This window comes from Myotis lucifugus, unplaced genomic scaffold (assembly GCF_000147115.1).
Source record: "Myotis lucifugus unplaced genomic scaffold, Myoluc2.0 scaffold_628, whole genome shotgun sequence".
In the NCBI taxonomy this organism is placed as follows: Eukaryota; Metazoa; Chordata; class Mammalia; order Chiroptera; family Vespertilionidae; genus Myotis; species Myotis lucifugus.
Window position 1 is genome coordinate 125,273 of NW_005871676.1, and position 26,012 is coordinate 151,284.

At 40.4% G+C, this 26,012-nt stretch overlaps 1 protein-coding gene across 18 annotated transcripts in view; it reads right to left on the reverse strand.

Moving 5' to 3' along the window:
* Window positions 1-26,012, reverse strand: part of HNRNPM (heterogeneous nuclear ribonucleoprotein M) — a 46,617-nt gene that overhangs the window by 9,533 nt on the left and 11,072 nt on the right. For 3 of the 18 annotated variants that reach the window (XM_006104994.3, XM_006104993.3, XM_023746115.1), the window contains exons 3-13: window positions 17,732-17,784; window positions 16,822-16,829; window positions 16,643-16,736; window positions 14,603-14,794; window positions 13,746-13,899; window positions 12,644-12,693; window positions 10,508-10,568; window positions 7,610-7,711; window positions 5,015-5,059; window positions 4,467-4,544; window positions 269-367 (exon numbers count right to left, since the gene is read on the reverse strand). In XM_006104994.3, the coding sequence (XP_006105056.1) occupies window positions 269-367; window positions 4,467-4,544; window positions 5,015-5,059; window positions 7,610-7,711; window positions 10,508-10,568; window positions 12,644-12,693; window positions 13,746-13,899; window positions 14,603-14,794; window positions 16,643-16,736; window positions 16,822-16,829; window positions 17,732-17,784 (936 nt within the window). The remainder of the gene's footprint in view (window positions 1-268; window positions 368-4,466; window positions 4,545-5,014; window positions 5,060-7,609; window positions 7,712-10,507; window positions 10,569-12,643; window positions 12,694-13,745; window positions 13,900-14,602; window positions 14,795-16,642; window positions 16,737-16,821; window positions 16,830-17,731; window positions 17,785-26,012) is intronic. The other 15 variants (XM_006104995.3, XM_006104997.3, XM_023746111.1 and 12 more) reach the window with 10 other exon arrangements.

Consider the following 26,012-nt stretch of genomic DNA (forward strand, 5'->3'; position numbering starts at 1 on the left):
GTTTCAACTCCCACAGACAGCAAATATCTCATACCAATGTTGACAAAGAAGCCACCAGAAAAGACTAAAAGTAGTACTATACATAGCAATAAAAATTCAAAGACCAAAAGTTTTTTTATCTAGGTCTAGAAAACATACAATTTTTTTGAAGACTAAGGAAGGAAACCAGCAGACTTTGCCTAAGAAAGAACCTCCAAAACCAGAGTGCTCCTGCACCTCCAGGGGGCTGACCCCCGCCACCACGGGGGCCCCACAGGGCCTTTCTTACCCATTCCTCTGCCAAGGGGCTCTCCAAAGCTTCGAGACATTCCCATCTCGTTTCTGGCAAAGTCTCTTTCAAATCCTCCACCCATGCCACGCTCCATCTCTGTGGAAAAAAATATTACCCTAGGCCTTTCCAGGAATATCATTATATTTTAGACATTAACAAAACAAAAAACTCTTATAGACACTACAGCAGCCACCACCAAGTCAGTATGTTTAGTTTTTCTATACAAAACCAACATTCATCCTTTATTCCTAAAAAAAAAAAAGTCACCTCAAGTGAATCCCTGAAAGCAACCTACCTTACTCCATGAAGGACTAATTTACAACATCCATTACAGCCACACATGGGCACACCAAGCACCTGCTACTCCTAACTGACCTGGGGGACTGCAGAGCATGTTGAGTCAAAGATAGGCTGCAAGAGAGCCTGTTTATGTACCAGCAGCAGCAGGTACCATTTCTGGTGCACTTGCCACATGCCCTGCCCTGCCCTGCCAAGGGCTTTATGTGTGCTACTATTTCATGGAATCCTCACAACCAGCCCCTCCCACCCCCCAATATTACCTTACACCACCTCTGCCCCTTTACAAAGAAACTGAGGCTCAAATGACTTCGTAACTGGACCAGGGTCACATTCCTGGTAAGGGGTGAGGCGAAGGTTGAAACCTAAACTTAATGTAAAAGCCCCTGCTGTAATACAGAAGCACAGCCATTTATAAATAAATAAATAAACTAGAGGCCTGGTGCACGAATTCATGCACCAGTGGGGCCCCTCGCCTGGCCTGCGGGATCGGGGTGAAACCGGCTCTCTGACATCCCCCAAGGGATCCTGGATTGCAAGAGGGCACAGGCCAGGCTGAAGGACCCCACTGGAGCACGAATGGGGCCAGGGAAGGATGTGAGAGGTTGGCCAGCCAGGGAGGGACAGCGGGAGGGCTCCAGGGTGTGTTGGCCTGTTTTGCTCAGTCCCGATGGGCCAGATGCCAGCAGCAAGCTAACCTACCAGTAGGAGTGTCTGCCCCCTGGTGGTCAGTGCACGTCATAGCGAGCAGTTGAATGGCCTTAGCATATCATTAGCATATTACACTTTGATTGGTTGAACAGAGGACCAGACACTTAGCATATTAGGAGTGGTTCCATCTACATAATAGGATTTGGGTAACTTCATTTTTTTCTATGCTGACAGCAGGAGTATTTAGTTTTTACAATGTCTTTTAAAAACAAAGGCCTTACTGCCCCAAACTCCACCCTCTGGGAATGGAAACTAATGTCCCTGGTGTAACTGCTGTCAGGGTGGATACAGCTACTTGTATATTCTAAAGCAGCGGCCGTCAACCTTTTGGACATCACAGACCACCCACTGGTTGGCGACCGATGTTCTAGACGGTCTTTACACTGTATGCTTTAAAACAATAGAAAACCCTTTTGACTTGAAACTTGCAAACAAAAAATAATAATAAATAAAAAATGCAAATCACTTTTTCTCCTTCCCATTTTGAGAGGTCCTTGAAAAATCTAGTTTATTATCTTGCTCCCTAGAAATACTTGTAGACAGGTGCTATTTGAAGGACATCTTTTACTGCACAACTACAAAATAATGGCTATATTCTTATGATTTCCATTGGAAAGAGGCTGGAATTAGTATGGAAATCCAACAGTTTTGGCAATGGTGGACTTTATATTCATAGTTTGAATCAATCCAAATGAATCCCATAGATTGGTGGCATGCTATCTGCTGGAAATGTAGGTAACTTGTCCAAGCCTGTGTCTGGTGGGCAGAAAAGAAATCCCAGAGTGGCCTGTAACAGATGGAGTTCTCCAACACTATTTTAATCCCTATCATAAGCCTATGAAGAAGGCAGCACCCACCCCTTTTCAGATAAGAAAGTCATATGCAGGCATTAATGCATTGTCAAAGGCTTCAGAACTAATCTTCCCAATTGTCAACAGGCCGCAGAATTCAGGAAACCCTGTGTGAAGTCCAATGTACTCAGAGAGAGAGAGAGAGAGAGAGAGAGAGAGAGAGAGGAAGAAGAAGAAGGAGGAGGAGGGGAGGGAGGGAGGGAGGGAAGGAGGGGGAGGGAGGGAGAGAGAGATTTTTCACTGCCAAATACTGCATCAAATCAGTCATTATTTGATATGTGATTATCTTTCAATTAAAAATTTTTACATCCATTCTACCAAGATTTAACAATCTACTGGTTGATCGGCCCCAAAAAGCTGATTAATTTCTAATCTGTTATCAGCACCTGTGACCATAATACTAGTATATGCATTATAGTCATCAACTAAACATTAAATTAAATCTGAAACATCTTCGCCAAACCGGTTTGGCTCAGTGGATGGAGCGTCGGCCTGCGGACTGAAAGGTCCCAGGTTCGATTCCGGGCAAGGGCATGTACCTTGGTTGCGGGCACATCCCCAGCGGGAGGAGTGCAGGAGGCAGCTGGTCGATGTTTCTCTCTCATCGATGTTTCTAACTCTCTATCTCTCTCCCTTCCTCTCTGTAAAAAATCAATAAAATATATTTTTTAAAAAATCTGAAACATCTTCAATTTTTTTCTAGTGATTAAAACTTCCCTTGGATCCAGCACCGAAGGGATCTAGAGTTGATCCCACCAAATTAGAACACAGTTCAAATGTAAGAAGAAAGGCTCTGTTCTCTACTGTAGAGAATGGAGGTGGACGCAAGTATCTATACCTCAGAACATCCAAGAACACAACCTAAGAACACATCCTCCACTGTGACTCTCCACGAGAATCAGCACTTTAAACCTTTAATCACCAGACTCAAAACTAACTGCAGCATTCCAGCTGCCAGGTCATCAAGGACTTTATCCATCTGGCTCAGCACAGCCCCCACTCTGTTCCCAACTACTTCTAAATCATTTCAGTCCACTCAGAGTAACAACCCAAGTCCCCTTTCTAATGACTCATCTACTCTGAATAAACACTTTATCAAGCCAAATTTCTCCAACTTTTATTTTTATTAAACATCACAGGCACACATAAGCCACAGGCAAGCCTGAGAACACACCGGCAACACAGACCTTTGTCCTTCATTCCTAACTCATGGTGAGGGCCTTCCTACATCTTTTTTTCCCACCATGAAGAACACTTTACTCATCAGGACATCGTTTTCCAGTTGACATCTGATGTCTATCCTAGTAATGTATGATTGCGCTATATATCTCCCCAATATCCATTACTACAGACCAGCAAAGAAAGGTTTAACCCCAGATCCTTAATGGCTTCTCATTCCAAGGAATTTTATGTGTATAAAGGAAGCAGTGTTCCCACAGGCGAGGTAAGAGTCTACCAACACCCAGAGGATTTTAAAAAGACAGATTGCAGGTTTCTCACGGCACACTCAACAGCCCTGCTAGTGAGGGAGGCTGCTTGAAGCCAGTGCTAGGGGCAATTTTAAAAGGCAGGATTGCAGCATATTAAAGAGTCAGACTCCGGAGCCAGAAAGCCTGGGTCCACCATTGCTAGCCATGTGACCCAAGGGCAAGTCACTCTCTGGGCCTCAGTTTCTGCTTAAATGGGGATAACAGTACCTACACATCATGTGGTTCTTGCAAAAACTAAATGACACAACACACTGTCATTATAATTAATATTATCATTATAGTCCGAACTATATTATCATTATAGTTCGGAAGGGCTGTAAGATTTGAATGATAGTACACAAAAATTTGTGTTATGTAAAAACTAAATTAATGCTTCTGCTTACAACTCAAGAATCATCAGGGCAAATGATAAAGAACTCATCAGTCCAGCACTCTAGGGGAAACATGAACTTCATCAAAAATGCTGAAGAAACTAATCCCTTACACTTGGAGACCATTTTAAAGGGTGCAAAACATAAACACAGGTATCTACATGATGCTTGCTAGTGTTGCAGGCAATAAGATAGCTTTAAATTTTTACAGAACTATTACTGGAGAAGATTCAGAACACAGGATGTCTCAAGAGTTTAGTGACTAAGAGAATAAATACCTACCATTATGTCTAGCTTCTAAAACTACAAACTTACAGTTTTACTGATATTTAAGGCAATTCAAAGACATTTGATTCGGTAGAAAAGTGGAAGGGGAGAATAATGTATTAAAAATGGTTCTACTGCCTAAAGGTCACACAAGACCCAATAGCCAGCAAAGAGCAAGAGGCAAGCAGGAAGGCAACACTTGTCTTACCGTTTATCCTGCCCATGTTCATCCCAGATCCAAATCGACCCATGTTTTCCATACCACCACCAAAGGGACCCTCCATGCCTGAAAGAGAATTCACATTTCAGCACCATCCCTATGAGACTGCTTAGACTGATTAGGAAAAGAAAGCGGTTTTCACAAGTTTCATTTGGGCATATTTTATTTTCTGCCAGGAACTTGCTTACCAAGTTTATGGACTTTTAGAAAAAAACAAATGTTAGTGCTCCTTGCTTAAAAATCAGCACCCTCAAAAAAGCTGATCTGATCCACCCCTTCCATGAATCACAAACAAAGAGAGGTCTGGAGAGATGAAGTGATTTGCCCAAAGACACAGAGCCAGTAAGTAAGAAACCCAGAACCAAAAGCCAAGGAACCCATGGGAAGAAACGACAGGTTAATTTCAAGACTTAAACTTTTTTGAAGTTAAAGTAAAAATTTCATGCAGGGCTTAAGAGAAGAGAAACAAATAGGAAAAAAGAGAGAAAACCATAACTAAAAGGGATTACATTTGTACTTCATTTTAAATTTCTTACCTCCCATTTTATTTATTCCAAATCCTATGCCTTCCATTCCCATTCCTTAAAAAGAAAAAGTCAATGAAAATTAAAATTATGTTGAAGCAGTAACATTTGAACTTAAAAAAAAACACCACAACACACATACAAGAAATTCTAAACCAGCAAATGTATAAATACCACTGACTATGAATATATTTTAATTGTCAAGAAAAGGGGAGGTGGTGGGGGTACCATTTCAACTGTCAAACCATCACATTCCCCAAAAAGTATTTAAGCCTTTAACAAAATAATCACCACATGACTCAAAATTATGTAGGATTCACATAGTTTAATTAAATGCTCAAGACAGACAGTTTTAAACATGAAATCTAATTATAAGATACAGACTAGGTAACATTCATTAGAAGCTTATTTTAGGGAGAAGTATATTTAAAAATCTCTTTGAAAGGTAAAATTCTATAAGTCAGGGGTGGGGAACTTTTTCCTGCCAAGGGCCATTTGGATATTATAACATCATTCACGGGCCATACAAAAGTATCAACTTAAAAATTAGCTTGCTATATTTGGTCAAACATTTAATTAACTCACCCCGAATGCCTTGGCAGGGCCAGACCAAATGATTTAGAGGGCCTTATACAGTCCTGGACAGACATTCCCCACTCCTGCTCTAAGTAAAAAGCAGTTCCTAGTAACACTGAGGCTTCCCTCCCCCAACCCAAGCCGCCTTTCCTCTTAGGTATTAGGTAGGAGGGTGTGGTGGTCAGATTAGTAGAGCCTCTTTGAGGGGCTGACCCAGGCCTTAGGTAGGCCCCAGAGTTTAAGCTGAAAGATAAGGAATATACAGAACTGATAATAGCAAGGTAGAGGTGCACCCATCTTGAAATTCAAAGGATTTCAAGAAAGAAAGACTTAAGTCTGAAGTCATAAAAATATTTAATAGTATATAAATGCCTCACTGCACAGAAATTAAAATGCTGTTTAAAGTTTGTTCTACACACCAAAGCCTTTATTCATTAGCTATTTCTTATCTTCTTTGAACAAAAACAAAACTGTGCATCACATGTCCTGTGGCCTACAATAACTATGCTGTCATGTAATGAGGCCCCCCCAGGCCTTTTAGCATCCATCAATGCCCCTACCTCTAGAAAACGTATCAACACCAAGGCCTGAGCCCAAGGGCGTCTGAGTGATAGAATGTGGCAGTGCTGTGGTCCCATGATCAGGAGACCTACAGTCTCTGTCACTAACTGATAGTGTGACCTTGAGCAAGACCAACTCTCTGGCTTGCCTCCTTTTATTGAATAGCTTAACTATGTCAGCTCAGAAGGTTATGCAAGGATAAAATGCTAAGGTATGATGGCTTTAGGGGGAAAAAGGATTCAATTCAGGAAAAATACAAAAAAGCAGGGGCCCTGGCTGGTTTGCTCAATGGTTAGAGAGCCAGTCTGTGGGCCAAACGGTTGCAGGCTTGATTCCTGGCCCTAATTGGGGCATGTGCAGGAGGCACCAGTCAATGTGTCTCTCTCACATCAATATTCCTCTCTCCCCGTCCCTCCCTCCCTCCCACTCTCTCTCTAAATATCAGAAAAAATATCCTAGGGCAGTGATGGCGAACCTTTTGAGCTCGGCATGTCAGCATTTTAAAAAACCCTAACTTAACTCTGGTGCTGTGTCACATATAGAAATTTTTTTGATATTTGCAACCATAGTAAAACAAAGACTTATATTTTTGATATTTATTTTATATATTTAAATGCCATTTAACAAAGAAAAATCAACCAAAAAAATGAGTTCGCGTGTCACCTCACTGTCACCGAACCTTTAAGAGAGGAAGGGAGAGAGATAGAGAGGTAGAAACATTGATAGAGAGAAACATATTGGCTGCCTCCTACACGTCCGCTACTGACCAGGGTGAGGCTTCACTGTCCTAGGGTGAGGCTTAAAAAAAAAAAAAAAAAAAAGAGGGAACTTTGTCCCAATTAAATCCTTATTCCTTTTAAACTACTCAATGTCCAATTATCTCAATAACTAGAGGCCCGGTGCACGAAATTCGTGCAGTGTGTGTGTGTGTGTGTGTGTGTGTGTGTGTGTGTGTGTCCCTCAGCCCAGCCTGTACCCTCTTCAATCTGGGACCCCTCGGGGAATGTCCGACTGCCGGTTTAGGGGCCTAAACCGGCAGTCGGACATCCCTCTCACAATCCAGGACTGCTGGCTCCCAACCGCTCGCCTGCCTGATTGCCCCTAACTGCTTCTGCCTGCCAGTTTGATCACCCCCTAACCACTCCCCTGCCATCATGATTGACGCCTAACTGCTCCCCTGCCAGCCCAGTTGCTCCCAAATGCCCTCCCCTGCAGGCCTGGGTCCCCCCTCAACTACCCTCCCCTGCTGCCCCAGTCACCCCTAACTGCCCTCTCTTGCTGGCCTGATTGCCCACAATAGCCCTCCCCTGCCGGCCATCTTGTGACCATATGGGGGCCAGCCATTTGTGCGAGTGCATGATGGTGAATTTGCATATTACCTCTTTATTATATAGGATTATTTTAATTATATATTGTTAATAACTTTTCACTCCCCATAAGTCCCCAATCAAGGTACACTGTAATTCTCACCTGCAGGTCCTATGTTTCCCATGCCAATGCCTTTATTTAGGTGATTGGCATCGATAGGCTGCCCTCCTGGTCCTAACCCCATGCCAATACCACCAAGTCCATCTGAAAGGAAAAGAGAAAATCAGAAGTGTAAATTCCACTAACTTAGAATAAACCGTGACTCTCAACAGCAAAAGAGTCATAACTGTCAAGCTCCATTTCCACCCACCTCTACAACAAACACAGGTTCTAATTCGTAACTCAACAGCTGTACACATAAGAGTTTCCTTTTTAAGGCTAACCTTTTACAGATTAGTTTGTGATATGTAGAAAGGCGCAACTAAAAATCAGTTAACTTCAAAGTTACAGAGAACTGTGAACAGCTCACACAATAAAAATTGTGAGCACCTATTTGTTTCCCTAAATAAAAAGGCAACTCAAGCCCTGGCTGTTGTGGCTCAATGGTTAAAGTGTCACCCTGAGCACCTAAGGATCGCAGGTTCGATCCCAGCCCTAATCAGGGCACATGTGGGAGGCAACCAATCAGTTTCTCTCTCCCCCTTCCACTTTCTCTTAAAAAAAAAAAAATCAACAGAAAAGGGTGAGGATTAAAAAAAAGGGGGGGGGGGCAACTCAAGACATTAGGTGGCAAGTGTGACAAATATGCCCACTTCCACCTGCCAATCTCTACCCACAAAGCTTCCTAACCCATGGATTGATACCCAGCCCACCCTCAAGTCCACATGCTACACAAACAGGGACCTAAGAATACAGACTGGTCTCAAAAGAGCAAACAAGGTTTGCCCTGACTGGGTGGCTTGGCTGGTTGGAGTGTCATTCTGTACACCAAGAGATTGCAAATTTGATTCCAGATCAGGAAACATACCTAGGTTATAGGCTCAATCCCCAATCAGGGCACATATAGGAGGGAAGCAATTGATGTTTCTCTCTCAAAAATCAATAAAAATAGCCTGGCTGGTGTGGCTCAAATTGGTTCAGCATCATCCCAGACCCCAAGAAGGCCACTGGTTTGATTTCTGGTCAGTAGCGGACGTGTAGGAGGCAGCCAATATGTTTCTCTCTATCAATGTTTCTACCTCTCTATTTCTCTCCCTTCCTCTCTTAAAAAAAATACCTTAGCTGGTTTGGCTTAGTGGATAGAGCACCAAGCCTCAAGACTGAAGGGTCCTGGGTTCAATTCCGGCCAAGCACACATGCCCAGGTTGCGGACTCAATCCCCAGTAGGGGGGTTCAGGAGGCAGCCGATCAATGATTCCCTCTCATCATTGATGTTTCTATCTCTCCTCTCCCTCTCTGAAATCAATAAAAGTATTTTAAATAATAAAAATATTTAATAAAAATTTTTAAATTTAAGAATAGCCAATAAGACCTGAGATAGTGTAAAACACCAAGAACAGGCAACTGTTTTTTAAATGGAAAAAGGTTCATTAGAAAGGGGAATGGAGGAGATAAAAGGGCATGGGGGTATAAATGGCAATGAAAAGAGACTTGACGGGGGTGTTGAACACACAATACAATGTACAGATGATGATTATAGAACTGTACACCTGAAACCTATATAATTTTATTAACCAATGTCACCCTCACAAAAAAAACCTGACAGAGTTCCCAAGTGTTTAATCTGATTAACATCCCTCTGTTTTTAAATTACAGAGAAAAAGCAGCAGGAAATCACCAAGGTTACTTACTCCCCAATTACTGATGACTTTCAAGTCAACCCTCTGAAATGTGCTCAGAGACCAAAAAGCCTTGGATAATGGGCTCCCTGGGGCCCAGTGCCTGCCTGCCAAAGTTGCCAATCAGCACCACCCCCGTCACTCTGCAGAAAGTCAACAAGAGCCACCCCCCTTGACCCAGGATGACCACTGCAAATGATCACATTGGTTATGACAAAAGAAATGTGGTCCTTCAATAAATATTAACTTTCAATAGATAAGCCAACTCCTATTCTTAAAGTCATTGACTTCCCCTCAATATCTTCCTCTATTATGCTTCTGTAACCCTGAACTGCAAAAGCACACAAAAGTTAGCATTCTAGTCTCTGAGGGCTGGGCATCAAACTTAAGTCACTGCTCCAGACTGTAGGCATTGACTGGCACTCCAACAGCCCCATCCCAATTGCCTTATCTGGTAAGAAGTCCTCCCTAGCAAAGCATAAGCAGTTCCCACCCTCACCCACCCCATCCTTCCATCAACACACTAGCCTGGGTCTGCACTGCTGATTTCCCAACCCCCATGCTACAACAGGCCCTCACTCCCACTGCTGTCTGTGCCAAGGCTCAGCTTATCCCTGTGGGCTTGCCAGATGAAGAGCCGGACTTCACTAATGTGTGCCATTTCCATCTATGCAGTGACCTATCAACTAGCCTTCCCCGTTGCAACACAGATTTTTACCTGGATATTGCAAATAACCCTATATAAAAATTTTGATGCACTTCACATACAATAACATTCATCAATTTAGAGAGTAAAGCTCAGTTATTTTTAGTATATACAGAGTTATGCAATTACCACTATCTAAATCAGTACATTTTCATCACCCCAAAAAGAAATCCTGTCCCCATTAGCAGTCACTCTTCCAGCCCCTGGCAACTACTAATCTACTTTCTGGCTATAGATTCACCTGTTCTGGATGTTTCCTATAGATGGGAATTAAGTCTCATCCATACTATAACATGTATTGGTACTTTGTTCCTTTTTATGGCTGAGTAATGAATGTTCCATTGTATGGATTTACCATTGTATTTACCCACTGATCAGCTAAAATTATACTGCTATGTATGAACATCCATGTATGAATTTTGCAAGATAACATGGCACAAATTCAAGAGTCATTGTAGTTTTCTGGTTAATATAAATCAAATTCAAAATCTCAACCATAATAAATGAGACACTTACGGGGAAGTTGTTGTGGACGCTCAGGAGGGAAAAAATCTCCCTTTGGTAAGGCCCTCTCATCCTGAAAGAGAAAGTAAATATATCTCAGTATTCCTAGAAGACTGTTGGCAACAGCAAAAGACAGAAACAACACCCATCAACAGACGACTAGTTTAATAAATTATGAGACACCCTCACCATAGAATACCATGCACGTATCAAAAAAAGCCTGGAGCCCTGGCCGGGTTGCTCAGTTGATTAGAGCATCATCCCAATACACCAAGGCTGGGGGTTCGATCCCCAGTCAGGCACATACAAGAATCAACCAACTGCCCGGATGGTGTGGCTCAGTGGTTAAGTGTCAACCTGTGAACCAGGGTCATGGTTCAATTCCCAGTCAAGGCACATGCCTGGGTTGCTGGCTCAATCCCCTGTGCAGGAGACAGCCAATCAATGATTCTCTCTCATCATTGATGTTTCTATCTCTCTCCCTCTCACTTCCTTTCTGAAATCAATAAAATATATATATTTTTAAAAATCAACCAATAAATGTATAAAAAGTGAAATAAATCTTTCTCCCACTCTCTCCCTCTAAAAAAATCAATGAAAATTTTAAATTCCAAAATAATCTTTTTTTAAAAAAGGAGTATTTCTTGCTAAGAGGAAAGGATTAAAATATACACTCAGGTGTATACTGTGGGGATAGACAGGACCTGGATATGAAGCAAAAGCAAGACTCACATTACCTTTTTCATGCTTTTGAAACACATGAACCAATTTTTTTTTGGCTTGTACAGACATTTTAAAAATCTTTATTGTTGAGTCTTACAGATGTCTCCCCCCCCCCCCTTAGCAATTATCTATTTTTTTAAAACTGACCAATTAAAAAAAACCACTCCTTTATAATTCCTTTTATTTTCTTCCTGAATGTGAGTGCTAACTACCTTGCCCTCACCATGTTCTAATCATGCTTGTATTAACCATTGTCTTTGGCACAGCCATAGCAAGGCTAATTGAAGCACTTCAACAAAACTTTAAAGGCTGTCTGAACCGAAGACTTAATTAGGTTCACAACAGATATAATACTAACAAAACATACTGAGAACTGAAAACCCAGGGTACATAATCATTCCTTAAAATTGATCACTTGCTCAAGCAGGATACTCAACTGACCTCCTGACCCTGTCAATCAGCCAACTATGCAAAGAATAATATATCTGAAACTAGAGGCCCCATGCACGGCATGCGTGCACTGGTGGGGGGAGTGCTGCTCATCCAGGTCAGCAGAGCGATGCTTCCCACTGTGGGAGCGCACTGACCACCAGGGGGCAGCTCCTGCGTTGAGCATCTGGCCCCTGGTGGTCAGTGCACGTCATAACACCTGGTCGACCTGTTGTTCAGTTGCTGGGCTTTTTTATTATCCTATATAATAAAAGGCCAATATGCAAAAGACCAAACGGCAGAATGACTGGTCGCTATGATGCACACTGACCACCAGGGGGCAGATGCTCAACACAGGAGCTGCCCCCTGGTGGTCATTGTGCTCCCACAGGGGGAGTGCTGCTCAGCCAGAAGCCAGGCTTGTGACTGGCAGCTAAGGACCCCTTGGGGGATGTTTGTGGGGAGTGGGCCTAAGCTGGCAGGCAGACATCCCCCGAGAGGTCCCGGACTACAAGAGGGGGTGGGGGAGGACAGGAAATTAACCAAAGAACTTATATGCATATATGCATAACCCATGGACACAGAAAAAATAGTGTAGTAGGCTTTGGTGGGGTGGGGGTGGAGGTACGGGAGGGGGGACTGACGGACTGGTGCAGGATAGAGGGGATCAATGGGGGAACAAAATCTGTAATACTTTCAACAATAAAGATAAATTTAAAAATAAATAAGGGAAGAGGTCAGTGCCCCTGACTATATAGTCGGGTTTTAGATATATTCTATAATTATACACCTGAAATTTATATAATTTTATTAACAAATATCACCCCAATAAATTCAATAAAAATAAATAGGTATTGCATGTTTTAAAAATTATCGTGGCACACCAGTTGAAAATCACTGACTTAGACTGATCATAAATAATGGCTGTGCGTGCACTATTAATAATCCTATGTTTTTGCTACACTTGAGTGTATTTTGGAGAGCCTATTAACTTACCATTTTCACGTGCATTGGTCTATCAAATAGCAGTTGTCCATTGAACATAGCTGGTATTAAAATTAAGGCAATTTCTTACAATTCTAAAAACATGCACAGCAGGAAAGAAATAGATAAGAGAAAAATAATCCAAATGCTACCAGTCCCTCTAGTAATGAAGAGCAATTTTGATTCCTCATTACACTTTCAAGTAACTGTATCTGGTTCTCAAGTCAGCATAAAAGGAACAATAAATAAAGCTCATTCAAGGGGGGAGATAAGTAAACCTCAGCTTGCAACGTAAGTGTAGAGCTTCATTCATACAACTTTACACTTCTCACCAAACCACCCTCTTAAGCACTGGCATCAGTTTTCCGTACACGTCCAATGAGCCAAGTATCCTAACATTTTAGAAGTACCATGTTTTCTGGGCAAAATACTCAAGTGACAGTCTTGCCTGCATTTAGTGACTGTTCCTGTGTGGTAGTCTCCATCGTGGCTACAAAAATGTAATTCTAGGGTAAGAGCCTATGGTGAGAGAGAGAAATGCTTCTTACAGAATGATGTCAATCCACTGGAAATAGAGCCCTGCAAAGGCTTATATAAGAAATAACCGGCCCTAAGTGGTTTGGCTCAGTGGATAGAGCGTCGGCCTGCGGACTGAAGGGTCCCAGGTTCGATTCCGGTCAAGAGCATGTACCTTGGTTGCGGGCACATCCCCAGTGGGGAGTGTGCAGGAGGCAGCTGATCGGTGTTTCTCTCTCACTGATGTTTCTAACTCTCTATCCTTCTCCCCTCCTCTCTGTAAAATATCAATAAAATATAGTTAAAAAAAAGAAATAACTGAATTTTTCTCCAGTGGCACATTCATTGGGCTTCCCATTTCAAACCAGACTCCTCTAAAAAGAAATCATTGGAAAAGACCACTTATGAGAATGTGCCTACTTTCTAACCAGCCCTTTTATCTACACAGGATTAGATCAATTCCATAGAAATACATTCCCTCTAGTCACTCAGGAAACAGAAATATGCAAAGTTAACCATTTCCCCACACAAGCCTCTATTACTAACATAACATTTAGACAAACTGTTCCCCAAGAGTTGAATTCCAATAAAAGGATACATATAGCTTGCACAGCTTCAATGGACTGTTCAAAAGTAACAGTGCCTATTCCACGACTTTTTCCATCTTTATCCTCAAGAATGTCTGCCCGGACCACCACACCAGCCATACTAAAAACTTCCTTCAGTTTCTTCCAGCCAACTTTATAATCCAGCTAATCAAGGAAGGGGGGAGAAAATCTCAATGTAGACATCTTAAGAAAAACATCATTTGTATTACATGCATGCAACATGCTTTGGTTGGAGACAAGCATTAGAAAAACATGTCACAAAAACTTATGAACTGCAGTAAAATTTCCCAAATAGGATTATAAAGTCTGGCCTTAACTTCCATTTACTGTCTCTTCTCTGAAGAACAGCTTAAAATCACCTCATACATTTCAAAGTAATGCTTTTTTTAAACTTTAAAAAAAAAGGCTCCACAGAATGTATCATTACTCTCCCCTCCCCACTTTCTTTTGTAAAAAATATTTCCCTTTGCAAATGACAAAGGCATTACCATTTATCCCAGACACAAGAGGGAGTGTCAGTACATAATCTCTGCTCAGAAACTTTTTCACCCTGCACCTAAATAAACCCACCAAGAATGCAGACTCAGCCACCACTTTTGTAATAAACACCAGTAACCACCACCCCCATGGGACCTCAGTCAAACCTGTAACTTATGACTGCGGTGGTCATTAGGGAACAAAGCCTAACCCCAAGGCTGATTTCTTTAACATAAATCAAGAATATAACGTAACCCTCTCGTAAGTTTTTCTTCTCAAACATCAAACCTACTTTTATAACACATTGATAAGACTGTTTCATAAAATTCTGATTTTTTTTTCTACTTCAAACACTGTTTCATTTACTTACATTTGCTACAAATACTGTGCTTCCAAGTCTTCCAGCCTGTAATGCATGGATAATCTCATTTGGGATGTTAGGATTATTTAGGATACTGGGTGGGATATTAATCATTCCTGGGCCACCTGGTCCCATACCCATCCCACCAGTCGTAGCCATCACCTTTTGCATTGCTCTCCTGGCATGTTCACCATCAGGATCCTAAAACGAGCACAGAAGTGTTACATTTAACTGACCCAGTGGCAACTAAACGCATGCTCGCACTGTAAGTGATATCCCCAAAATTTCAGAAATTGAGAGGTAGGTTGGAAAGCATTTCTCAAAATTTTTAACAAGAAATTCAAATGAACTAAATCACCAGGCCAGGAAGAATCCCAGCCAAAGGAACAAGGAAGAAAGAAAGGATGTAAAATTTAGCTCTCAACTAAACTAAGTAAATTAAATTAAAATAAAATAAATTAAAATAAAATAAAATAAAATAAAATAAAATAATAAAATAAAATAAAATAAATAAAATAAAATAAATAAAATAATAAAATAAAATAAAAAAATAAAATAAAATAAAATAAATAAAATAAAATAAAATAAAGGGGGAGGGAGGTGACCCAATTAGCTGACATAATCTAGAACTCCCAGATCTTCACAATGCTTGGTATAGCGGACTCTTACTGATTCAATGGGATTTTGTAATTCCTGCTAACCCCATCAGTGAATTTTCCAAAAGTTTGAAAACACCCCTCTAGATCACTATCTTTCACATTATTCAGGCATCTGACTCCTGTGTAAAGTCTGGACAGGTCTTTAAAGCTCTGGTATTGACACTATTCTTGAACTCTGCCTTTTTCTGTATCACCTCCAACACACAAGAGAACTTAAACCCTACTACAATTTCCTCCCTGAGCTCTGAATATACTGATCTTCCTCCAAGAAGAACAGATAAAAAAAAGTCAAGGAGGGCCCTGGCCAGTGTGGTTGGAGCATCATCCTGTACACCAAAAGGTGGAGGGTCATTCTCCAGTTGGAGAGCTTGTGAGGCAACCAATCAATGTTTCTCACATCGATGTTTCTCATCTCTCTCTTCCCATCTAAGTAAAAATCAATAAAACATATCCTCAAGTAAGGATTGAAAAAGAAAGCCGAGGGACTGAATTAATAAAAATAAAATCTAAAAAACCCTATTCCTCAAGGGAGAGAAGGTATTTGATTTGGATTAGATATGAAAGAGGATTTGAGTCATGACAAACTCAATTTAAAAAAGAAAAAAGGAGGCCAAGAATAGGGGTCAAACTGGGTAAAACTACAGGTATAGAATCCTTTAAAAACAACAGAAAACCACAGGCTCAGTTTGAATGCCTCTGAGAACACATGGCAGACTGGTCTAAGATCACAGATGTTAGAAGACAGGCAGCAGTCACTCAGGATGTACTCAGCCACTAATTCAAAGTTCTTACAGAAGTGACTACTGAAGCCTGTGATTGACCCTTTTCATTAAAAACACAGGTTGGCCCTAGCCAGTTTGGCTCAGTGGATAGAGCATTGGCCTGCGGACTGAAGGGTCCCAGGTTCGATTCCGGTCAGGGGCACATGCCCAGGTTGCAGGCTCGATCCCCAGTAGGGGGCGTGCAGGAGGCAACCAATCAATGATTCTCTCCCTTCATTGATGTTTCTCTCTCTCTCCCCTCCTCTCTGAAATAAAACAAAAACAAAACAGGTTGGCCCTAGCTGGTTTGGTTCAGTGGATAGAGCTTTGGCCTGCGGACTAAAGGGTCCCAGGTTCCATTCCATTTAGGGCACATGCCCAGGTTGCCTGCTCGATCCCCAGTGGGGGGCTTGCAGGAGGCAGTTGATGAATGATTCTCATCACTGATGTTTTTATCTCTCTCTCCCTTTCCCTTCCTCTCTGAAATCAACAAAAATATATTAAAGAAAAACAACAAAGGTTAGCCTGCTCCATAAAACATAGCCCAGGACTATTTTTGTCTTTTCCTAACTCCTAATAGTGTGACAACTTGACAATTACAAACGATATCCAGTGTTTTAAGCGCTTACTTCTTTGACTTTCAGTGGTCTTCCACTCAGACTATGCTTGTTTAGAACTTCAGCAGCTTTTTTCATGCTCTCTTCCATCTTGAATTCAACAACGCTAAGAAGAGTCAAAAGGAAATGAGTGAAACCAGTCCTGCAACTTAGAAGGCTCAATTGCCAATAAGTAACTAGACAATACTTACGCACATCCCTTTGGAAGAAGCCACAGACCAATCAGAAGAGCAAGGAAAGGGGAAAAGAAAAGAAAAAAATATTAAATATCAATGACAGTTATAAAAATGATTTATGTAACAAAGTTAGGTTGTTGTTTTAAATTAACCCTTCTAAGAGGAAGCTGACAGAAGTGTCTTGCTTAGCATTCCTTATTAAAAGCTGGGCTCCTTATTATCTCCTTTTCCTGCACGTTACCAGCATTGCACTAGAGTTGCTGAAGTTATAATAAGCAGACCTAAATTCAGGTTCTCCAAGAAATCACACAAACTTTAGATCTGCTTCCCTCAATCAATTCCTTACCATACTCCTCCTAAATCCATCCCTTCCATTAACTGAGCTCATCCTTTTGATTATTCTAAGCCATTCTATTGCACAACAGAAAATAGTTTATTTTCTCTTTAAACGAGGCCAATTTTAAACGTTCAGATTTTAAATATTTGTTTTACAATTTACTGGCAAAAAGGCAATCTTTTCGGAATCTTTGGTTCACACAACTTTCAAATTCAGCAAACAACCAAGAGTAACATTTTCTAGACAAGAACGCACGTTTTACATTAATATACCACCACTAAAATTCCATGCATAATTCACACACAGCCAATTCCTCTGTTAACAAAGAGACAATGCTACAATTGGTCCCCAGTTATCAAAATTGGGCATCCAAACAGAATACCAAAAAGCTCTTTGGCCAGCCATTTGGAAAAGCAGGACTCCCGTTTGCAAATCCCTTCCCACCCCACTCAAATGTTTGGCAAAATCAAACATGGCTACTATAACATGAGCACTCACTGCCTTCCTGATTTCATTCGATTCCACGCCACCATACAGTTACATTTTTCATGTAGTAAATCCACAGAAGAAATTCTCTCAGACACTTACCCTTGACTTTCCTTCAGCGTCCATTAAGAGCTCCACGTATGTTACCTCACCAACTACAAATCAGTTTCCAGACGACACATAAACCAAGGGAGAAAAGCCAAGAAAACAATGGGAATTTAGAACAATCATCAGCAACCTTGTATGGAGCCTCTGCCTTATAAGAAAGCCCAGAAACACTCCATATTCTCTAAACCACAGAACTAGGCATTACAGGTGTGCAGTAAAGGTAGGTGAAACTCATTAACAATGTCCTTGATGTTCCTCCCACCACAAACAGATTTCCATATCAATTTCTCTGTCTGGACCTCTCATTCATGACTAGAGGCAATCCAAATCTATAGGAAAGAAGTCCGCGTGATTCACTTTCTGGGTAAGGGAGAAGTTTTACAAATACACTCTTCCTGGTGAAAGCAAGTAAACAGCACACAAAGTGCAATGCCACTAGACCAGGGGTGGGCAAACTTTTTGACTCGAGGGCCACAATGGGTTCTTAAACTGGACCGGAGGGCCGGAACAAAAGCATGGATGGAGTGTTTGTGTGAACTAATATAAATTCAAAGTAAACATCATTACATAAAAGGGTACGGTCTTTTTTTTTTTTTTTTTTTTTAGTTTTATTCATTTCAAACGGGCCGGACGGCTGCACTAGACTGAGCTCAAATGCTATATCAAGAATATGTATATGCTCAAAGGGTTACACACGGTGTTACGTGCTACATGGGTGAGCAACCTGCATAATCCAGGGGGCCCTGCGTTCAGGAGAGCCATGTGCTTGGTTTAATATTGTTGTTGTGGTCTTGAAATTCCTAATTTTTAAACAAGGGGGGGACCTGCATTTTCATTTTGCTCTACACCCCACCAATTCTATAGCTGGCCCTGCACAAAGCAGTGGGCCCAACAACTGTCAGAAGTAGGATGTTTGAATATTCAATCACAAAACCAGAGCAGCACCTGGATTCTCCTCAGTGAATTAAGCCAGGCTTTATTCTTGCTGCCTTCTCAACTTCCTCAATAAAGAATACAGATTAAATACAAATTTAGATCTCAGTTTGGCCTGGCCGGCATGGCTCAGTGGTTCAGCGTGCCCTATGGAACCAGGAGGTCACAGTTCAATTCCTAGTCAGGGCATATTCCCGGGTTGCAGGCTCAATCCCCAGTGTGGGGTATGCAGGAGGCAGCTGATCAATGATTCTCTCTCATCATTGATGTTTCTATCTCTCTTTCTCCCTCTTCCTCTTTGAAATAAAAACAAAAAAACCCCACAAACTTAGTTTGTAACTAAACAATTAAACAGACTCACATGCTTCTAATCTACACAAAGGGGGAAAAACAAAGCATTTCAAAAGATTCTGCAGATTTTCCTAAAGGTTTGGATTGCCAATTCATGACCACCATGCCCAGATGTTAAAACCCATCAAGTCAACCATTAAAATGGCTGCTGAACTTGAAGATGGCACACAGAAATTTAAAGTGTTAATTTGGAGAAAATCTCTAAACAGGCTATTTTTTAAAGTATTATTTTTATAATGGTAAAGCCTTCTTCAACTCAGTTTTCAAGTTTGGTTTAGCACTACAAGAGTAAAAATAACCCTCTTAATGGCCTCAACAAGTCCTGCCTATTCTACTTCCTTTGATCAAAAAATATTAAAATTATTATTGGATTTTAAAATATTGCTAGGAGATATTTAAATGTAAAATAAAATCATTTTTTTAATTAACAATTTGAAAGGCATATTTATTAGTAATATATTTGCATGGCATTGAAAGCAGGAAAGCCAAGTGTTCAAAGGTTAAGTCTACAGCCTTGCCTTCCTTGTCCTTTCCTGAAATGTTTACCAAACCAGGACTTTACACAAAACAGGAAGGAGAATCAGTGCAGAGATGAAGGAAATAGGAGCGACTAGTAAATTTAAATGTGTGGAGTATGTACTCCTGAGGGGCAAACTGAAAAATGACCATAGACAAGGGACAGTAATACAAATTGTCTTTATTTCACCCATACAAAAGTAAAGCAATTCCAAAAAAGTTGTGGCCATTCCTGAAGCCATGTTAAGAGCCATTTATTTCAATAGCAGCAGCCATTTGAGCACCAACAACCCTTGTCTCCACTTAAATCAGTGGTTCTCAACCTGTGGGTCGCGACCCCTTTGGGGGGTCAAACGACCCTTTCACAGGGGTCGCCTAAGACCATCGGAAAACACATATATAATTACATAATGTTTTTGTGATTAATCACTATGCTTTGATTATGTTCAATTTGTAACAATGAAATTGGGGGTCACCACAACATGAGGAACTGTATTAAAGGGTTGCGGCACTAGGAAGGTTGAGAACCACTGACTTAAATGAGAATGCCAAGTAGTTGCCCTAACTGGTTTGGCTCAGTGGAGAGAGCGTCGGCCTGCGGACTGAAGGTTCCCAGGTTTGATTCCGGTCAAGGGCATGTACCTTGGTTGCAGGCACATCCCCAGTAGGGCGTGTGCAGGAGGCAGCTGATCGATGTTTCTCTCTCATTGATGTTTCTAACTCTCTATCACTCTCCCTTCCTCTTTGTAAAAAATCAATAAAATATATATATATTTTTTAAAAAGCCTAGTAGTGTCAAGCCAATGAATAGAGAATCCAAGTTTATTTGCAATGAGCTATGACTGTGACTACTGCCTAATAACCTTAAAAATAAATAAAAGAATCACAGTATCTAACTCAAGGATAACTGTAACTATGTTGTCAAAAGTCAGATACTGTTGCATTTGGACAGTATCTAGTCTGTGCCCATAAAGACACTTTATCAAAAAGATGTCATTGCAACCTAGAAACCAAGCAAGTCCCAACCAAACTTTTCTCCATGGTCATAACCATTTTAACAAAAGCCAGGTTTAGAAATTAGGACTTTTCACCCTTAACATTCTAGTGATGAAACACACACAACCTTCAATCCTTTGCTTAAAAAAATTGCTTAAAATGCTCCCCCCTCTCACTTACATTATACTAAACCTCCTCTCAGTTTAGTCATAAGTGAGGCAGTCACTGTGGCTCTAGCATGAGCAGTGCTGTTCCCAAGGATCATCAATTAGCAACTGCTGCAGAGCTTCTCACAGGCTCTGCAACAGTTGCTAATTTATACTTCCCTATAGGAAGATAATAATAAAGCAAGACCTGTTTAGTAGTCAGTACTACTATCAACAAAACTTTGAAACAATCTGGCCATATTCAACGAAATAAATAAAAGGACCAATCAACCAGGAGTGAAGGCAGAGTTCACAAATTGGCCTTGGCAACAGTGCCACAAAAATGGAATTCACAGGTATTAATGAAAATTACTATTGCTCCCCATCCCCCCCGTTGAACATGGATGAAATGCCAAGAGGAGACTGCTAAGATAAGTTCTATTGCAGCTTAAATATAAAAATATCTGCAGGAAAAAACTATGACTCTGAAAAGCCTAATAATGCCAAATGTTATCACCTACCTTTACTTTAAAATGCTCCAAGAAATCATTTTTTTACCAACATTTAGGTAGATTATTAAAAATACTATCTCAAAAAGAGAAAAATAAAAAGTGACTATATATATATATATATATCTCTCTCCTCAAGAATAAAAGGCACCAGGAGGTTAAAGAGATGAACAAACCAAAATTCAGGCAGTCCTTGGAGCTACTCTGACTTAACACTTCTGAATGCATTTTTACCACAAAGAGTGTTTGTTTCTGTGTTTTCATTTACTGCTCAAGTCTGAAATGGACAAAAAAAAAAAAAAAGAGTAGTACAGAGGTCCAAGTCACTAAAGAGAATTCATATGTGAAAAGGCCTCTAATTTAAAAGGGGGAAGGGGACCAGGGCATGTTATCAAACATTTTCACCTCATAATAAGGTAGACACTCTAATGGAAGGGTGCATAGATTACATATTTGAATTTGAAAAACTTGTTTAATATATATAGGCATATATATAGGTTGTTTATATATATATAGCTTGTTTCTCTTATATATGGCAAAATAATTATTCTACACAGTGATTACTTAATTTATAGACAAGTTAGAAACTGATTGAGCCCATTCTTCATAAGTTCTCCAAGAGCCTCCATGGAGATTATCTCCAAGAGCCACTGGAGATCTTCTACTGGACTACACATGCCCTCTGGGCCTTTGTTTTGTGTTAGCTGGAATTTAAAATTTACTTGAGGTGATGCATTAAATAAAAATAGAAGGATTAAGTGCTTAACGAAATCTTTGCTTACACAAGTTAGACTGACTGATGCTAACCTTGGGATTGATTCAGAGTAAACTACATCACTGACCTTCCTTTTCTTCCTCACACTGCTCTGTGCTTAACTGCTGCTGCAGCTCAGTCCTGCTGGCTCCCAGGTTAGGCCAGAACAAGCAGCCCCATGCCAAGCTTTCTTCATCTACACAGGACTTCCCAGTAATGCAGCACAACACTGCTTAAGTTTAAAATACCCAAGATCATCTTTTGCTCACAGAAATGATACTTCTTTGCCCAATCCTTATGGACAAAGACTTTAAGATGTGTATCCTAATTAGATAGCTGTTGAGACCGTTACGTCACTCTCAAACTTGGTTTGGCAATCTCCAAATTTCATATTACACTGGCTCTCAAAAAAATATTTTTTAATCCAGTAACAATTTGGTCTTCAGAGCTGCCATTTTTTCCCCCATGCAATATCTCCATAAAAAAAATAAGCAGTCAAAAGGAAGGACAATAGAAACCTTTCCTGTGTCCCATAGAATAGGAAGGGGAAAGCTCAGGGAAAGAGGGCATTCAATTCTAAGGACTGTGAAACACTTTAATTCATGTCTTTAACTGATATTGTGGGGGTGAGCAAAAAATCAGCAATGTTGATTTCATGATAGTGCCACCAAGAAAAGCTGGGCACCAAACAAGCTTTGTGATCCCACAAAGGGTTTGGAAAAGCCCGGGGGAAAGTGGCCAGTTCACATAATACATGAATTATTAGTAGGATCTTCCAGAATGCTGATCAATGCTAAAATTCAAGACGAGTACTATAAAATACCCTGATGTTGAAGAAGGGGAAAGACAGGGAATTAGGGAGTAGTGCGTGAGGCAGTCTCAGGCATGATTAATGATTAGGCTTAGAAAGCTTCTGTCCTGCCATCTCAGAGCTGCTACCTTAATTCTGAGAGGTGGCAATTAGACGGTGCTGCAATGATATAACAGTATTCAGATCTTGAGGACAAATTATTCCACTAGTTTTCTGAAACAGGACAATTTCATCAGGGACAGAATCTTAAAATGCAGACTGATAGAGTGATTGGGTTATGACAGCCCAAATCTCTGCTTTGCCCATAGAGATTATTTTGAGACTAATGCTTTTAGCATGTGTCTCTATCTGCATTTTCCCCCCCTGTGCAATAAGTCTTCAAAAACCTTAAAACATATTTGCAACAGATTTCACATAAATATTTCTGATTTCAAATAACTATTTACTAGGTGTACCAGTTAATAATGCGGATTTTTTTCAATAGATGGAGTTACACAATTGTTGATATATATGCGATTTGATATGTATGCTATTTTGTTGTAGTGATCAAGCTTCAAAACTTCGTATGTCAAATTTGCTGAAGGTGTTAACATCAGAGTTATATTTATGCTTAAAAATGTTGAATTTCGTGCCAAAAAAGGAGCATTTGTGGGAAGTTTTAATTCATTACTTCATTTTGAAGAAAAAGTTATCATATATTTCTGGAAGCTTATGGTGAACATGCTGCATCTCAAGATACTTGTGAACACTGGTTTAAACGCTTTAAAAGTGATGATTTCTATGTGAAAGACAATGTCCAAGTCAACCGAAAAAGTTTGAAGACCAACAATTACAAGCATTATTGGATGAAGATGCGTGTCAAACTCAAAAACAACTTGCAGAAAGATTAAACGTTGCTCAGCAAACAATTTCCGATCATTACAAGCAATGGGAAAGATTTTCAAGGAAGGAAAATGGGTGCCACATCAACTGAACGGAAGAAAAATGGGAAACCAAAAAGTCATCAGTAAAATGTTGCTTCAACGGCACGAAAGAAAGTCTTTTTTGCATCAAATTGTGACTGATGATGAAAAGTGGATTTATTGCCCTAACCGGTTTGGCTCAGTGGATGTCAGCCTGAGGACTCAAGGGTCCGAGGTTCGATTCCAGTCAAGGGGATGTACCTTGGTTGCGGGCATATCCCCAGTAGGGCGTGTGCAGGAGGCAGCTGATCGATGTTTCTCTCTCATTGATGTTTCTAACTCTCTATCCCTCTCCCTTCCTCTCTGTAAAAAATCAATAAAATATATTTGAAAAAAAAAAAAAAAAAAAAAGTGGATTTATTTTGAGAATCCCAAACGCACAAAATCATGGGTTGATCCAGGTCAACCATTAACATTGACTGCAAGGCCAAATTCAGGAAGAAGACAATGCTCTGCATTTTGTGGGATCAGGAAGGTGTGGTGTATTATGAGCTTCTAAAACCAGGTGAAATCATTAATACTGATCGCTACCAACAACAAATAATCAATTTGAACCATGCTTTGATCGTGAAATGACCAGAATGTGCCAGAAGACATGGCAAAGTAATTTTGCTTCATGATAACGCACCATCACACACTTCAAAACCAGTTAAAGACACGTTAAAAGATCTTGCCTGGGAAGTATTAACCCACCCGCCGTATTCACACCTTGCTCCTTCAGATTACCACTTGTTCCGATCAATGGCACATGCACTTTCTGAGCAGCACTTCAAAACATAAGAAGAAGTGGAAAATTGGGTCTCTGAATGGTTTGCCTCAAAACAAGAAAAGTTCTATTGGAACGGTATCCACAAATTACCTGAAAGATGGGGGAAATGTGTAGCTAGCGATGGACATTACGTTAAATAAGCACTTTTGATGTTTCTCTTGAAATTATTGTGTTTTCTTTGATTACAAAATCCGCCATTATTAACTGATACACCTAGTAAACTTATTTTTGGTATATCAAGACATGAATAAAAATATATTTTGAGCCCAGATGGTGTGGTTCAGTGGTTGAGCGTCAACCTATGAACCAGAAGGTCACAGTCAGGGCACATGCCCAAGCTGCAGGCTTGACCCCTAGTGGGTAGATTGATGATTCTCTCTCGTCACTGATGTTTCTGTCTCTCTCTCTCCCTTCCTCTCTGAATCAATAAAAATATATTTTAAAAAAATATATTTTTTTGAAAACCTCATAATAAAAAGAATAAGAACATTTCTTAAGGAGTCATATGTATGCAAACAGTAAATTTTTTTTAGAGTTCACATACTGAATATAAGCATTACCATAAAAAATATTACCTTTCTCTTATGAATCCTTTATGTACAATCTAACATGGCTAATAATTTAACTAAACAGAAAAGTAATTTAACCTATACAGGGGAGTTCTAAGCAAGAACATTTAAGGTTTGTTAAAAATAACTAATTTACTGCACACCTGTAATTCTAAATTACACCACCAAAAATACACTGAAAGGGCTGAGCCAGGGCATTCATAGCAGTATGCCAGAGGAATATGAGAACCAGTTTGGAAGTATCCAAATAAACCACCAGGCTGGCTCCACACTTAATACAGTTCAATAGGAAATTGAGGTGAACTGCTTCTACATCCAGAAACGTCATGGCTGCTGCTGCTGCTACCAGCTTTAAGGCTTCCAAAACTGAATTACTGAATGGTAAAGCAGTAAAAATGTCACCTACTTTATCCATCATGTCCCAAAACTGGTTCACACACTCCTTAAAATGAAAAAATAATTTGGCCTGCAATCTCTTACAAAATTCTGCATTTTCAAAGCCACATTCCTGGTTCTTGGAACTACTATACCTTATTATCAATGGAAGTATCCATTCAGTGGTTCAACCAAATCACAAGAACACAAATTTGGGGATATTCCAAAAACTAATTCGAATGAGACCCAACTTTACCGTACAGAAATTCTAAACTTGTATTGAAGCAGCAGTCCCAAAAACCAAGAACACTGCATCTGGGATGCCACATGACACGCCCTTCAGACAAAAAGAAACTTCACTCTTGCCCTAGGAGCATTGGCAGGAATGATTTGGCTGATCAAGGCAGGAAAACAAATCTCACACCAAAACATTTTCCATCTATATTATCTGGAGTAATACTACATGGGAACAGCATACATAACTGTACAGAGAAGTTCCAATGCCTAGTGCTTCGGCATGTCATGGTCGAATTGAGAGATGGGACAATGATGGCAGTGGGCCATTTATATTTTCAAAACCCAAT